The sequence below is a fragment of the Hakea prostrata genome, chromosome 4 (assembly GCF_041222555.1).
Source record: "Hakea prostrata isolate BN-2017 chromosome 4, UWA_Hpros_2, whole genome shotgun sequence".
In the NCBI taxonomy this organism is placed as follows: Eukaryota; Viridiplantae; Streptophyta; class Magnoliopsida; order Proteales; family Proteaceae; genus Hakea; species Hakea prostrata.
The window spans coordinates 10992148-11008945 of record NC_142603.1 but is presented as its reverse complement, the minus strand read 5'-3'; the positions used below and the strand labels follow the sequence as shown (position 1 = coordinate 11008945).

Here is a 16798-nt window from a genome sequence, read left to right as displayed (position 1 = left end):
GATGCTCATCCCCAATATATAAAATCACCTATTACACAAACCCTAACATTGTGGCTCATTAGTGTAGCCTCAAAAATCCCCCCTCTCTTATCTACGGTTGCAATTAATGAAGATTGTCCCTTTGGATTGAATTAGGGTTTTACAAAGCTGCCTCTGTTACAATTTATTCTATCATAATCTCTATAATATTGTTAGTTTCAATCACCAATGGTTTCAATTTTGAAATACAAAAGATAATATCAATCAAGACATGGAAACGTTTGCATGACTAAGGAGAAAATTGGAAAGAAACATGATCATTTAATTTTCAACTAGTCATTATAACGTTAATAATTTGTGAAAGAAATCATGTATCTTAAAAGTTATGCACTTTTTTTTGCTTCAACATGTAAAAAGAATGTTCGCAGAATTGTTCAATATTGTTAAATACACTAATTAATGACATTATATCCACTTGGCAGATATTGTACCTTTTATAGTCTGATCGACAAAAGAACAAGTTTCGTAAGACAACTCTATCAATTTAACTGCTTTCTTTTTTCAATAAAATACCAACGAACTGATTGAGTTTCATCATCCATCCACTTCCACATTTATTTGATAGATATGATTCACATTTTTTTTGAAGACCAGAGGAACAATTGCACCTTCTCACCAAGGTTGATAAGAATAAATTTTGTTTCAGAGCGCCAAACGCACCGGACCCACGGATGTCCCGCAAAACGAAAGCGCGAGGGCCCGACCGCCGGGCGGAGCCACCCCAAAGGCAAGCGGATGAACTAACACCAAACGACACGAGCAAGGAATGAAGAACGGGAAAGGTGATCAGAAGGCGCGAAGAGGCACGCAGAGAACCCGAGCCGATAGACGACGAGATCCGCCCCACCGAGGAGTGAGGTAATAGAGGACACGACCCCGGGAGCACGAGCCCCGGGGCGTGGACAAGTAGACCGTGAGAGATAGACCACAGTTTGGGCAGAGAAGACCGAGATAACCGGGCGATGGTTACCCTCAATAAGATTACCGCCGCGGCGAGCGCCATCAAGGGGATCCCTAATCCAAAGAAGATTAGGGCCGCCCGAGCTCTCAGAAGCCATCTTCCGGATCCGGTTCGCCGGGGTCCGACCGGGGTCGGGGGACGGTATGAACCCGGTCCGATCATAAACTCACCATATCACTTATTAAAATAAATACATTTGCATTAATAAATTAGTGAGGAGCCATGGGCCAAGGGGCAGACCAATATCCGACGTTCATATCCATTAACAAAGAAAGGTCCTAAACTTTCCAACCTAAAAAATTATTATACCATCTTTTGAACTTTAACAAGAAAGCAGAGGAAAAGATAATTAATGATGTCGAACAGGTTTAGAGAATGAAAGGAATGATTGTGCCAATCCACGTGCCAAACATGCAGTGCCAGTTAACCTGTCCTCTATACAGAATGATTATAAATTTATAACACCAGAAACCAACTTAATCGGTTTCTAAAGCTGGTCTAAGGTGCCAAACTGGTCGTTCGATTCATTTTTTGTTTTCAGTATGAGTTTTAGGAAAACCAAACCAGTCTGGGTAGGTCCTTAGTCATCTTAATGTATAGAAGGTGCATGTTACTGGGTTAACACTGGCAGTTACACCGTGGTGCACATTACTTATCCACAAAGGCTCTTTCTAACCTAAGTATGGCAGCAAGTTAAGAAATTAAGGATAAACTGGTTTGTGCTTAATGGAGCTCACTCTGGTCTTGTAAACGTTGGATTGGACCAATCTGATATACCTTGATTCAATCCATTTCGTCAGCCTCGAAGCTTTTAAGCATTCCTCAAGTACCCAAAAGAAACCCTATATTTCAGTCTCAAAAATAAAAATGAAATTTTTACATTGTTGAAATTCACAAGAAGACCAATAATCATGGTCCAGGTTGAAATTATACCAGATGACAATTTGCAGGAACACACAACCTCAACGTTTTGAGAACTGTGGAGCTTTACGGGCTTTCTTGAGACCTGGTTTCTTCCTCTCAACCACTCTCGAGTCTCTAGTAAGAAGGCCTCCCTTTCTAAGAGGGCCTCTGTGGTTCTCACTCACCTTCAGCAAAGCCCGAGCTATTCCGAGAGAGATTGCCTGCGCCTGACCTGAAAGACCACCTCCATGAGCTTTAACAAACACATCATAACTAGTGTCATATCCTAAAGTTACCAATGGGACTCTGACATATTGTAGCCATAATGGATTCCCCTGAAGATAATCCTGTACAACATCAAGATCCAACCATTAGCTACAACCATAGTAAAACAATGAAAGTAACTCGAGAATGGTTTTAGAGACTGTAAGAGAGCACTAAAATGATTTTGAAGAAGAATTTTAGGTATGCACTAGTATAAGTGGTAATTTTATATCCTTTAGAGAGACTTGGGGATTCCATCTCTTAGGATGTGAGCTCCAAATCCCATTCCTCTCTTCTTTTTTGGAATAATCCTCAAGGAAAAGGCATATCATTAATTCCTGTAACTCTCATCCTCTCCACTAAGTGCAAACGAGTGCCAAAGGCTTCCAGACAAGCAGAGCCCGAGGGGCAATTTCCCTATGCAGTCTTACCCCTCTCTGCTTTCCTCTATTGACCTAAATACACCTTCTAGCTGCGTGTCTAATAATAGAAATCTGTCCAGTAGTTCCTTGTAATCTGTCATTCTCTGTGATCTATAAATAATTCTCTTATATTGTAATTTTTTTCATTTCAGAAATGGAAAAGCTTTACAGAAGATATTGTTCCCATCTTCAAGATCTTCTTATCTGTGTTTTAGCATCTAAAATTGTTTTGTCTTTTGTTATGTATCATAGTCTCCCAGAACAATTCGCATAGTTTTTGCACTTTTCAGAGCACTGGTGAGTTCTGATCTGAAACACAAAAGTTTGAGCTTTCAGACTCCATTTATTGAAGAAGAATGACACTACTTTGGCTGATTTTTGTTCCAACTCAAACAGATCTCTGACCAGCTTAGTTCAATGAGTAAGCCAATCCAGATCAACAACTGCTGTTTGCTAATCTTGGTCCTTCCTACAAGAATTTTGCCACAATGATGCTCACACCACCTATTCCAATTTATAGCGAGTTAAATCCTCTGCCACATAGCCATGATCTGCAAAACAAAGGCAGTCGCTCACCTCTCCTAATCCTGCTCTAACCTTTTATGCTGAAACCAGTTTTTGTAAATTTCATCCCCGAGGATAGGGGTGTCAATGGTGCGGTTTCGGGCCGGTTTCAGTTTGGTGCGGTTTGGGTTCGGGCTAACTAACGGTTTGGGCCAACGGTTTAGATTCGGGTTGACTAACGGTTTATGGCGTGTAAGAAAAAAAACAAGAAGAAACGATTGAGCATCCTACAACAAAAGCGAAAATTATATGGAAAGCAAAGTTGCTATTGGTCAACTTCCATTAAAAAAAACCCACCCATTCTACAAAAATCAAGAACATAGATATTAAGTAGTAAAATGACTATTTGATGTTTGAATTCATGCTTAATTTTTTTAATTGTCTATACCAACTACCTAATGGTAATATAATGATTCAAATACCATTTAATGTAAAATTACAAAACGGGTTGTAAATGGGTTATAACGGGTTGCGGTTCGGTTTCGGGTTGGTGCGGACTCCACAACCCTCAGCCCAATTATGGCCCATTAAGGTTCGGTTCGGGCCGGTTCGGGCTATAACGGCCTGGTGCGGTTCAGTTTTAATGGTTCGGGCTATAAATTGACACCCCTACCTGAGGATGCTCTAATGGACACAGCTATGATCTCAGCACTCTTTTTCTTCTCAGAACTGCCATGGCACTACAAATGAAGAAATTAGGGGTAAATCAGCAGGGATTACTTCTTCCACAACTGTAGCTGCTGATAGTTCTCGCTCAGTTATTCGTTGTCCGATCTGCAACAAATGAGGGCATGGTGCCTTGACGATGTAACCCAGGGTCTAGGCCAGTCAAGAGGATCCCCTCACAAAGAACCAGCAGCAAATTAGGGTTTAAACCCTTGCTGTTTGGGTTGAAGTCTCAGTGGACAGCATCTGTTTTTAATACTAAACACCTTATGGATAGGCTAATTTGAAGCCTAAGTCTTGGGTTAGGTTTAGGCTAGTCTAGGATTAATTGCGAAGGGGGTTTACAGTTCAACCAGGTTAGCTCTGAGGCTGGAATAGTGAAAAATAAGCTGTTCAACAGAGATGTAACAGCAGAATTCTAAAAAGTTTGGGTTCATATGTTTTAAGGCCTCTAGGGTTTAGTATGGGTTGATTCAAGGGTTCAGTTAGGCTAGAATTAACTCTGAAACCCAAGTCTTGGGTCAGATTTAGGCTAGTCTAGGGTTAATTGCAAAGGGGGTTTACAGTTCAGCCAGGTTAGGTCTGAGGCTGGAATTAGTGAAAAATAACCTGTTCAACAGAGATGTAATAGCAGAATTCTAAAAAGTCTGGGTTCATATGTTTTAAGGCTTCTAGGGTTTAGTCTGGGTTGATTCAAGGGTTCAGATAAGCTAGAATTAACCCCGATTTTGTTATTTTATTTTGAATTAATCCCTTAAGGCTAGGGTCCAAACTAGGTTTCCTACTTGGCTTCGGACTCTTGGTTAGGCTTAGGTTTTAGTCCAATTGGGCTGAAATTAGGAGCAAAGGTCACTAGGGCTACGGGAATGATGTTCCTAAAGTTTGGGAGAGATCTAATGGTTAGATTTCCGTAAATCTGACATTGAATTTTGGGTCTTAGAAAAGGTCCAAAAATTCCAGAAAAAATCTGGAAAATTAAACAAGGATATGGGGAGGTGAGGAGATGCTACCACAGGCTTAAGGGAAGGGGAATGAGGTTGGGAGATGGGTTGGGGATGAGCTTACTTGTAGGAAGAAAGGAGCTGCTGGACAATTGCAGAAAAATGAAGGTCTTCAATGGCTGCCTCGAGTAGAAAAAGATAAAGAGAACTTGAAATCGCAGAAAACAGTAAGTATGATCAGCTATGGCAGCATTTGGGCCTAAAATATGAAGGGCCCTATGGTTGCCTATCCTGGTTACATCCCTTGAAGTGTTGGGGACATTGTCGCTTATGTGAAAATAGTGCAGGTAATCTCTCCAATCTTGCTCCCTATCTGGACCGTCTTCAGTTATGATCAGAGATGGGTCTCAGCTGCCTGTCACTCCCACAGGATCTTGTTTACTAACTGACAGCAATGTCTCCCGACACCTTGATAAGTCTTGGTGGTTCCCTCTATCAAACACAACTTACTCTCTTTTTCTAAGCTCACCAACTATGGTTTTCCATCAAGGACAATTACACAGGGGTGACTTGGCATCAGGAAGAAGATTTGGTGGTTTAAATGTTATTTAATCCGGTGCTTCTGTTGCCTGTATACTTCTGAGAAACTCCACCCTTTTCTCAGCTTTAAGCTGTTAGTGAAGACACTTGGGCATCAAAAGATTAGGCCATCCTCAAGGCTCGATCACTTAATTTTTCAAGAGTTCTGGTTCTATGCAGGTTACCTGTACCTCTACTCATCTCTGTGAGAGCTGTCAACTCTGCAAGAGCTCTAGACTGCCATTTACCAGTTTGGTTACCCGCAGCTGCTTCTCTGGATTGGATTCACTGTGGCCTTTGGGAAAGGAAGCCGGCAGCACACGCGGGCAGGGGGCACAACGAAAACAGACAGAGACAGAGGGAAGGAAGGGGAGAGACAGAGAGACAGAGACAGAGCCACAGGGAGAGAGAGAAAGAGGGGAGACAGGAGGGAAGAGGCAGTAAACAAAAGGGGGAAGGGAGAAGTGGAGTGAGTAAGGGAAAAGGGGAGGGCGATGCCTGGAGCCGGTACACGCGGGAGGCGTCGTCAGCATTTACCAAGTCATTATTATTATTATCTTTGTGTCGTTTCCATTGTTGAGTCACCCATTTGGGTCTTAACAAAAAGCCTCCCATAGCTAGTGTTCAATGTTTCCGTTTGTATGCTATCTTTGTTCATGACTACTCATGCTATACTTTGTTGTATCCTCTTAAGAGGAAATTGGACTATAAGACATTTCATCTCCAACATCTTCTCTGTGTTTCGTCATCTTCAACTGCTTATGGCTTTTGTTATCAGGTCATCTGCTAGCCCTATGTATTGTAGGATGTTTCTCCTTTCTCTCTCCCCTCAATTCTATTAAGTCCATAACAAATTTTTATAAAAAAAACAACAAAAGGTGATTCTGTACAACACTCTCATTCATGAATCACAATTAACAACTACAGAATTTCCTCATTTCTCCCCCCCCCCAACAACTTCTCCACCTCTGCAGAAAGTAGCAAATAGGCGGCAAAATAATTTTAAATGGGAGGCTAAACAGAGTATTTGTCTATAACCCTGTCCAACGCTCAACACCATACCAAAATATTTGCATGCACAAAATCATCAAAGTAAAAATAATAAAAATTGCATGATTATATTGTTCCATTGGAGGCAAAAGCCTAGTTTAGACATACTCCAATCATTAATAGAACAGAATATTATATTGGATACGAATTCCTAATACCCCCTGAACAATATGTTTTTTCTATTTCTAGGGATCCATTCTCTAAGTCATATCCAACATTATATAAACTTTACACCTACGATCCTTCCCCTTTATTTTTACCTAAATGATCATGGAAGTTCTCTGGTTAATTAAGCACAAACAAACCTGCAAATTTCAAATACATCCTTCAACTACACTGCTGTGAAAGTTCCTATCAAGTGTCAACTTATCTAGTAAGCACCCAGAGTGCAGAGTTTCTTATTCCAATCTTCTATTGGGCAGCATCTTTAAATCTCGTACCCCATCAAAGATGATTCCTACAAAACACCTAACCAGTTCAAGGAAGGCAAGACCAGAAAAGGTAAAAGAGCAGTTCAAGATATTTTCCAATTTAATGACAAAAGGGAAAGATTTCTTTGGATTGTTGCATAACGGTCGTGGATGGAATTTAAATGTTTATCCACCTGTAGGAGTCCTTCATTCTAAAATCCATTAACTATGATTAGTTGGAATAGGATTGGGTAGTGTGTGTAAACTGTAAACCATTTATTGACATGTTTTAACTTGCAGGGGGCATGCAATTCTGATATATTTGCTTTTGAATAGGCATAAATATGGCATGGGTGGCAGGCTCTAACTTGCAACACACAAGTTATAATACAAGATTTGTTAGATGAGTCTTTTTTTTTTTGGGGTACAAGTTAAACGAGTCACTTAATCACGTGTTAATGCCAGAGCAGGATGGCAATTGGATAAGCTTGAATTTTCTACGCCAAGCCCTGAATTCCCCCCCCCCCCCCACACACACACAAATTTTTTTTCCAGAATTCTGGATTTTTTTACTAATTTAGACACATCCATAGTTGTCACAACCTAGTGGTCATCAGTTTGATTTGATGTGAAGCAGGTAAACTATGACCCTCCCTGCTTCATGTGCTGCGAGACCTTATTACAGTTGTCATGATGTCTAGACAACCCAAGATATGGAGAAGGCCTGGCGCAAGTTGACCAGAGAAATTGAGGAGCCTAGATAATGCCTGGGCAAGCTTTTTGAAAGGCAAATCAAATCAGAAAAACTGGATTTCCAACCATTTCACGAGCTTCATCACGGCTCTCTCCTTGTGCTCAAGTCCATGGCTTTTCTCCTCTACGATTTTGCTGATCTACTCAGTACTTACTACCACTAGCAGTCTCGGTATGAATCGGTAGCTTCTTCCACATTGCTTGAAGGCGATGATAAATTATTCTAGCTCAGTAAGCCTGCTTGCTCACAGCCACCTATTGCCTCCTCCCTTGAATTACCCCATCAAGGCTCATCCTCATGACACTCTTCCCAAGTCCCTTTTAAAATCTCATTTTCCTTCACTTGCACCAAGGGGTCATCAACTCCTAGGAGCTCATGGTTGGCCAAGACAATGCTGCCAACTTTTATTTCTTTCCTCCATACCGCCTTCCAAATCTAACCCGCCCCCCCCCCCCCCTAATTTCTTCATATCCTCCATGATGTCTTAAAACTCAAAACTCTAATTGACATCTCAGAACTACTGCCAACACCATGCATATTCTGGGAGTAGGAAATGTAAAACGAGGGAAAAAAGGATATAACGTGGACTAGTGCAGAGAGAGAGAGAGAGAGAGAGAGAGAGAGAGAGAGGAGAGGGAGAGATGCACAAGTAGAGCCTGGTCCGTGAGGATCCTAGGACTTGGTTGAGTTGGACCACAGTAAGGTTAGCAACAAAGAAGTTGGAGGTGAGGATGGAACAATCACTAGAGAGGGGAAACAATCAATGGTGATGCCAACGACAGTGGCATATTGAACAACTGAGTAGCTTTTTGCCCCTATGTAACTACCACTACTGCACACGTGTGGGAGAGATTACATGCTGCCATTGTGGCAATCTTCCTCTCACACATATGCATCTTCTTGGAATATAAATACATAGCTGTGAAAGTAGATGAAATAATTTAATAATGTATACAACTAAAAACAGAAAGAAAAAATATGAGAAAAAAGGTTGCAAAAAGAAATGAAAATGGGATAAAGGATAAGGGAAGAGAGGAGGGTTAGGGAGTAGGATTGGGTCTTGAAGATGGAAGACCCTTGTTTGGGGTGCTGCTGTAACCTCTTGGGAAATAGGAGTCAGGAAAGAAGAAGAAAAAAAACTATGGGGAGTAATGCTTGGGGAGGGACGAGTTAATGTGAGAAGGGAAGGGAAAAAGTGTAAGGAAAAGATGCATAAAAATACTGTTTTTGGGAGCTGTGACAGATGGAGCTTTATGGAAGTCACATCCAAGTATGCATAAGCTCTAGAGGTTGAGCACTAAAAGCTCTTCTTCCACCCGAGTATTCAAAGAGGAGATAAAGACTCCTTACCCTGATAACTACATTCTCAACTTCTGAGAGCTGCTAGAATTCTGTATAGGCTGAAATAGGACATTCGTCATATACCGCAAACCATTCAAATTACAAAAACTCGAGGTTGAGTTTATTTCAAATTGGTAAGAGTTGATGTGAATCGAAAGAGAAGGATGAAAGAAAACCACCATCAAGCCTGTAGTGGAGCCAGCCTATGTTTCTATTTGGCAGATTCTATTTGCGTTAATGTTAGCATTTCCGCTGCTTTTTCTCTTTTTAGCTTCAGTCGACTGAGTTCTTCTGATTGTTTGAATATATATAAAATATTGTATACAGATGATTCCCTAGTGAGACACATTCACCAAGTCTATCTAAAATTTGAGAACGGAAAGCTTCTCCACCCCACCATGAACTAAATATGAAATCAGATAACTGTAATCAAAGGGAAACTAAAGAAGTTTGTTACCTTGGCCTCACGGTAATTGATGATAATTTTGCCAGTTCCTTCCTTGAGAACGACGCGAGCAATGGCGCATTTCCTTCGACCCGTTCCAAATATGGTCTGAGCGGCGAAACCACCAGGGAGCCTCGTCTTGACATACTTTTCGAGGCTTGTCGTCTCCAAATCCACCGGAGGAGATGCGACAGAAGCAGCGGAGGCGGCAACGACTAAGACTGGTGCTTTGACAGTAAGAGAATTAGGGAAAGATCTAGGTTGGGAAAGGCAGAGGTTCCGGGATTTCTGAGAGACCTGAGAAGAGAACGAGAGAGAAGAAAAGGAAGCTGACAGGGAAGAGATGGAAATACTAGCCATTTTTTTTTTTCACCTTTTCCTGCACTTCACTTGCTCGTCTGGGACCTCGAGAGACCCCTTTCCGGTAGGATTTAAGCGGGTGGTGACGAACAGTCGAACAGATAAACCCCTTTTAAGTGACATGTATACCCCTTCCTCTCCCCTATCTCCTGAATTTACAAACTTTATAGGATTGATGTACTGTTCATTTATGCTTGCAGATGTTCCAAGCTCACATTAAAAAGTCGAGGTACATTTTTAAGTCACATCATATTTTTCTTTTTAATAAAATCACAACTATGTGATGTGTTTGGTGCATTCAGTAGAGTCAGTCAATCCGTTAACACATGTTCAAGCACAATACATCAGGCTGCGTTTGTATGCGGATAAGGGGTGGGTGGGAAAAATCTTCAAAAAAGTTGTACATTTGCACTTTCCCTTTACACCCCAAAATCACGCTGATCAGATTGTTTTTTAGGGTGAAAAAGTGGGAGACATTTCTTTCCACAACCAAGCATCTAATTTTCCAAATTCCCACCCTCTGATTTGAACCCTACACATTTGAAACCCCTAGATATTTGTGGAGACTCATGAAAGTTGGGAAAAGTAAAAGTGGAACCCACTCCTGATCACTCCATTTCTACAAAACCCTTACATCCTATCCCTTTCTTTCCTTCTCCCTCACCCCACTATGGACGTGTTTGGTCCACTCCACAGAGTCTTTTTTTCCCTAACACATGTTCAAACAAACTACACCTCAGTGAAACTTGTTAAACTGGAAAAGCCTGAGTAAAATATGGTACTTCTTACTCAAATCAATTCCCTATCAGACTAGACCTATAGATGGATACCTAAAATCCACTCCTAAATTTGCATTCATATTTGTTGAAGGGTATCCAAATCTAGAATTTTCTTACCGAAAAACATTTGAATCCGTCTAGTAAGCAATTGTATTCGAAGTTGAATGATTGCTTATTAAACCGGATAACACATCCGGATAAAAATTTATCCAATTAGAGTAAAATATTAAGCATTTTCTTATCTGAGAAGGGGTGATAATCAGCTTTTGAAAAACGGTAACGGTAAACAGAAAGTTGGAAATAAAAAATTAACCATTAGAGCACAAAATTAACTTCTTCTTTTTTTTTTTTTCCAAAAAAGCTGATGATCAGATTTGGTAACTGAAAAATCGGAAATTGAAAATCATAAATTAAAAAAATAAAAAGACAAATAGCAGACAATTATAAAGTTTCGGATTCAAATTTAGATACCTTTTGTAAATTTCTGCCAGTCAAATAAGGAATTAGATAACGGTTTTGCTTATCGGATTTGGATAGTGGTGTATTTGAACCGAATCTGATTCATTTACAGGTCTATATCAGACCAGCTTTAGTTTCACCACGGTCCACACATTTGTGATGTTTATGGTAGAAGGCACTTGACGGTTAATAATTTTACCAACTCCAAGATAAATTTGAGTCCAAAGATTCTATGGATGAAATGTTGCTATTAACTAATAGAAGGAATGTTATGAAGAAAATGAGATCTTAAAAGAGTGGACAAACCCAGTGTCAAAGGTTTTTGCATAATAAAAGTTTAAGAATGTAATTTTCCAAGCAATCTTATTCGAACAAGTTACGTTAAGAGACTTTCATTCGTTGATTTCAGCTGTGCCAGAGCTCGCCACTTCAAATGGGGTTTTAATAAGTTTTTTTTCTTTTAAATATCCAACCTATTAGATGACATAAAAAAAACATAGCTGAAATACAAATAGATTGCGCAGGGAGTCTAAAAAGAAATTTGAATTTTAGGAATACAAATTAATGAATGAATCAGAATCATTCTTCTGCCACCGACCCTCCCCATTTTCTAATACGATTCTCAGCTTGAGAGGCCTGACAGAGAGTTTCAGAAAAAGCCCAATAAAGCATTAAAATCACTTCACAAATACGGAAATCAAAAGGAAACTGAAAGTTATGGAAGTGTTCAATTTTGATTACCTCCTTTTTCCAGTTAGTGCAAGAAGTGATGGTGGTTAAAATTATTGTCTGTAAAACAATCCCTCCAATCATCCCTCCCCAAAGACCCTGCAATACCAAGTGAGAAATAAATTCTTGTAAGATCAAAATTTGATATATAGTGATCTAAGTCATGTTAATTAGTATAATCACCTTGACCCCAAGGCCAAACTTAAATCCCAAGAGCAAGCCAGTAGGTAATCCCACTATGTAGTAACATCCAATGTTGATGTATGCAACAAGAGCTTGCCATCCAGCTCCAATTGCAACCCCTGAAGAAAATGGATGAATTCATACAACTATGGTGGTTAAGATCAGAAGCTAATTAACTCTGTAACTTTGAATGTTTTCATACTTACCAGATAAGACAGGTTGAAGACTATTTAGAAGCACTGTAAATCCTAGCAATGGTGCAAGTATGATGACCTCTTTCCTTACTGCGGCAGTGTTGGTGAAAAGATAAGGAAAGTAATCCCTTGTTCCCAGGACCAAAGACATGCACAACAGTCCTATGGTTATGGAAGTTGCAGATACCACCATCACTGCAAATTTTGCTGCTCGAGGTTTACCAGCTCCTAGTTCATTTGATACTCTCACACTATATATTTGACCATAGTGTGCTATATCAGCCCAATGTTCCTTACTCAAAGAAAATACAAAAAGTTTACCAAAAAAAAAAAAAAGAAAATACAAAAAGCATTTACATAAGGAAGAGAATGGAGTGGACTACCTTATTGCAGCATTGAATCCAATTGCAATCATTAAATCCCATCCATTAATGTTCATGCTGCAAGAATTTGAAATCTCAATTCAAAATTAAGCATTAAGTGCACAAGGTAAAGTATTTTGAAATGATTAACAGAGTTTGTAGGTGAGAAGATCTGTAATTATGTGACAAATGTACGTGGTTTGCCAGACATAGCATTTGGTGAGTCTAGGTTTTCTACCCATCATGGTAGAAGACCGTGCTCTACTTACACTTCTCTACCACATAATAGGCGCAGGTCCACCCTTGAGTACTAATAAAATGAATAAGATTTGAGACCCCAATAGACCCCACGTGGGCCCTTTACTAATATGTGGTAAAAACATGTGAGGAGTGCACAAACCTCTACCCGTGGGATCCAGACTCGAATTTGGTGAGCTGAGTAGTACTTTTACCAGATAGAGCTTTCTCCACCACAAAATAGGGGTGGGCCTACTTTTGAGTACTGACAAAATGAATAAAAAATAGGACCCCAAGTGGGTCCTCTACTAATATGTTGTAAAGATATGTGAGGGGAACACAGACCTCTATCTGTAGGATCTAGACTCAAATTTGTTGAGCTAAGCAGTACTTTTACCAGATGGAGATTTCTCCCACCACAAAATAGGGGCAGGCCCACCTTGAGTACTGACAAACAAATCAAATGTGGGCCCCACTAAGGCCCACATGAGTCTCTACTAATATATGATAGAGAGATGTGAGAGGAGCACAAACCTCTACCCTAGGATCTAAACTCAAATTTGGTGAGCTGAGCAGTACTCTTACCAGATAGAGATGGCATCAACTGCAACCAATGCATTCTTTAGATGACCTGCTAGGACTATGACTATCATCAAGTACCAAACCTCCAAGCTGTGACCAAGTAGCAATTCATATCAGAACCAATAGCAACAAGGTGGAGAAGAAGAAAGATAGAATCTAATGCTATGAAGGACTGCTAGTGCCATACGTACATACCATAACATGACAGCAGAAGCCAAGGAAAGCTTTACAAAGGCAAAGATGTCATTGAAAGCTCGTAAAGAGAAACCAGTCCAAGCTCCATCAGATTTCCAAATAAAAATGTAGCCCAATTTACCAAAAACCACAAGCCACCATGACAAGTTGAGAGTCACAGCAGCACCGACCAAACCCCAACCTAACTTCAAGATTAGAAGCCAACTAAGCACTGCATGTATCACCAACACAACTCCTGCAACCCAAGCCATTACAAAGACCTTCCCCTGAGCTTGTAGGAACTTCTGTAATGGGAAATTCACGGCGTACGCAAACAATTGTGGAAGCATCCAGATGGCGAATTTCCCTGCACCACCAAATAAATTGATTTCATCAGGAATTAATCCTAAGTTTTACTTTCCAATTTGACTTGGTGAGCGGGAAAGTATGAGAGGAAACTAACCAGTTGCTTCAGCAATCTCATCAGTCTGGCCAAGGAGCTTTAGAATGGGAGGAGAGAAAACATAAAGTGGAACCATAAAAAGAGCAGTGACAAACAAAATGATCCATGATCTCTGCATGTAAATTCCCAGCATTGTAATCTTTCCTGCTCCATATGCTTGGCCGCATAACGTCTCCAATGCACTCCCCATTCCCAACTGCATCCATTTTTATAGTTTTAGTAAAATTATCAAAAACTTTAATGGTCTACAATGGTCTCAAATAAAAAATAAAAATGATAAAATCCATGCTGAAGGCTGCTGGAAGAATAGTCTCGGAAACTAAAGAGTTGTATGAATCTACGATAAAGTCCTTCTTGTTTCTTGGGTTTTTCTACATTTCTTTAACAAAACAGCCTAGATCATGTATGCTTCTTCTTCTTCTTCTTTTTCAAAACAAAACAGCCTAGATCATGTACTTGTAATCTAAGAGCTTTTTGAGTTTTTTTTTTTGCCGGGGGAGGGGGGGACATGAATGTATAACTTCTTATTTTAAAACCTTAAACTCTAAGGTTTTTTTTTTCTTTCTTTGTTGAAATTATTTTCATACATGATTTCAGCACCATAGAAGGAAAAAATAAAATAAAAAACCTTTTTTTTTACATAAAAACATGGAAATAGAACTAAGAGATGTTGGCAGATTACATATCAATGCCCCAAGATTCATTATCTTATTAATTTGGCGTCGAACTTCAATGCTGTGCATCAAAAGCACAGCATGTGTTGCCAACCATCCATTTCAAAGGTGTTAAAAACCGAAATGATCGGTCAACAGCATAGTGGTGTGCATTTAACTTGCTCAAATATAATAGCTAGTAAAATGATGTAGCCCATGATCATATATCAACACAAATGTGAAACGTGTGCCACTTTAGTGAACCATACACAAGATTCTCACTTCGAATAAGAAAACACGTCGTAATCATAGGTCCATGTGTGCTTACCAAACGGCCCATTTTTTACTTTCTTTCTCTTTTTTTAATCCTTTTTGGTGGTATGTAGAATTCAGAATTGAATGGTTGTTGAAAAAAGTTTCTGAGAATCAAGAACTCTGGTCCAGTGAAAACCACAAATCTCAGGCGCAATTGGTTAATCGGAAAACATGGAGAAGATCACACCGGTAACAAAGAAACTAAGCTATTTTCCCTTCTTGCATTAGTAATCAAAGAGAAGCAAAGTTAAGTAGCTGAAAAGATAACGTTATTACCATGACGCCATAAGCAAGTCCGGCGATGACAGAGTTCTCGACTGAGACGATGGCGAGTGCAAGCGCGCTCACTTGCCCTGTGAATGTCAGAGTGAGTGCCCCAAGAGAATACTGACATACGGAGGTGAAGATGGCTGGCCCTGATAGCATCCATAACTTCCTCATCTCCTGTATCGTTCGTTTTGCCAAGCTTCTCTCCACTGTCTCCTCTGCGTACCCATCTGAAGCTTCATTTATGGGTAGCAATGGATCCTCCATTTTCAACTATCTAAACCTTTTTTTCCTATGGATTTTCACTTTCTGCTCAGATGCTCAACTCTTACTTAGAGAAGCAGTGGCTGGCTAGTGGCTACTGACTACTGACTACTTTCTTCTGTTCATTTATTAGTCAAATCTATGGTTAGAGGAAACAGCATCAGATAAGTAGGAACTGGTAACGTAAAAACAACGTTCGCAATAATAAATAGATAGTGACAGATTTGATACCACTTCATCGAATTATTATAAAACCACATACAATTTTCGTGGTTCCTTATTGCATACATCGCTTGAGGAGTATAGTGTATGAAAATATTTATCTTCTTCTCTACCATACAGGAGTCTAAATATAAAATATCTCTTCTCTTTTGTTGTGGAAAAGCATGAATTATCGATCGAGCAGATCTCTATTCTTTGACAGAAAGGTGATTCAAACTTATTACCCATGTAGGTGAGTGTCCCATAGCTCGAGATGCATGGTCAAATATGAGAAGGGGTTGGTTTGAATCGATTTTGACTTCAGGTTGAGAATACGCAACCCTACTGATACCTCGTTCTGTCGGCTCATTCATATTACTCCTTGACAAATTCTTCGACTGAAAGGACTTCGAATGGACAAGGGATGATGAACAACATTTTAGATTTCCCATCATTATTCTTGCTGTACTGCAATTTGGTCATGTGAACAAAGTGTTGCAATAGTTACTCAGTTGTGTCTTTTCCTTTCGTCGCTTTTCTTTTGAAATGTGATAAATGTTGGGGAATGAATCTTTCTGCTACCTGTTTAGATTTCCATTGGAATGTTAGCTATTTTTGTTGCATTATTTGAGTGCCTTGTATATCTACAGACTCAGTTTGACCTACCTAAGTGTCAAGGAGTCAATAGCTAGAATGGTGGATTTGTTTTAGTGGATAACATGAAGAAAAAGGAAAAAAGAAAAAAGGGAGAGGGTGGGGGTTTAGAAAGAAGATGACGATTGTATTATGTATGGTTACTTTTAGGGGTAAAGTTGTCTAAAGGAGATGAAAATTTATTATTTTTATTAGTTTTGTGAAGCCAAATACTTTTGTTAATTGAAACATTAAATAAATACTTTGAGAAACCTAAAAGTAACTAATCAAGTAATTTTCCAATCAAATATTAATTAAAAAGACATGCTTATACCTGGATCTCTTGATGAGTATAAATTCTCTATTCGTTGAGGTAAAGATATGTGATTCCCTCACATTTCTCAACCACACAATAGGCCCCAGGTGCTAACAAAATGAACTAGATGTGGAATTCCCAGTGATTCCATGTGAGCCTCACCCCTAATGTATAGTGAAGAGATGTGAGGGAAGTACACAAACTTCTACCTTGACAAATAAAGGATTTGTACTATTCATAATGATACCCCATGCTTGTAATTGATGATAATTTTACCAGTTCCTTCCT

At 39.6% G+C, this 16798-nt stretch overlaps 2 protein-coding genes across 2 annotated transcripts; both read right to left on the bottom strand.

Moving 5' to 3' along the window:
- Positions 1 to 1745: 1745 nt before the first annotated feature.
- RPS9 (ribosomal protein S9) lies at positions 1746 to 9797 on the bottom strand. The gene is made up of 2 exons (XM_089152164.1): positions 9352 to 9797; positions 1746 to 2250 (listed from the first exon to the last, which is right to left on the bottom strand). Exons 1-2 carry the CDS (start codon positions 9697 to 9699, stop codon positions 1963 to 1965), a joined length of 636 nt encoding a protein of 211 aa, XP_089008290.1. The 5' UTR covers positions 9700 to 9797; the 3' UTR covers positions 1746 to 1962.
- A 1644-nt stretch (positions 9798 to 11441) lies between these two features.
- Positions 11442 to 15467, bottom strand: LOC149017836 (protein DETOXIFICATION 33-like). Its single transcript, XM_089154232.1, has 9 exons — positions 15106 to 15467; positions 13862 to 14057; positions 13420 to 13765; positions 13228 to 13314; positions 12427 to 12483; positions 12056 to 12294; positions 11850 to 11968; positions 11679 to 11765; positions 11442 to 11573 (listed from the first exon to the last, which is right to left on the bottom strand). Exons 1-9 carry the CDS (start codon positions 15361 to 15363, stop codon positions 11517 to 11519), a joined length of 1446 nt encoding a protein of 481 aa, XP_089010358.1. The 5' UTR covers positions 15364 to 15467; the 3' UTR covers positions 11442 to 11516.
- Positions 15468 to 16798: the final 1331 nt, after the last annotated feature.

Bases quoted from the DNA above. Each gene is read 5' to 3' on its own strand.
- RPS9 (XM_089152164.1), bottom strand. From the start codon at position 9,699: ATGGCTAGTATTTCCATCTCTTCCCTGTCAGCTTCCTTTTCTTCTCTC. The intron at 2,251-9,351 runs GTAACAAACTTC...GATGTTGTACAG, and splicing joins TCAATTACCGTGAGGCCAAG to GATTATCTTCAGGGGAATCC.
- LOC149017836 (XM_089154232.1), bottom strand. From the start codon at position 15,363: ATGGAGGATCCATTGCTACCCATAAATGAAGCTTCAGATGGGTACGCA. The intron at 14,058-15,105 runs GTAATAACGTTA...AAATGGATGCAG, and splicing joins GACTTGCTTATGGCGTCATG to TTGGGAATGGGGAGTGCATT. The intron at 13,766-13,861 runs GTTAGTTTCCTC...TTGGTGGTGCAG, and splicing joins TGAGATTGCTGAAGCAACTG to GGAAATTCGCCATCTGGATG.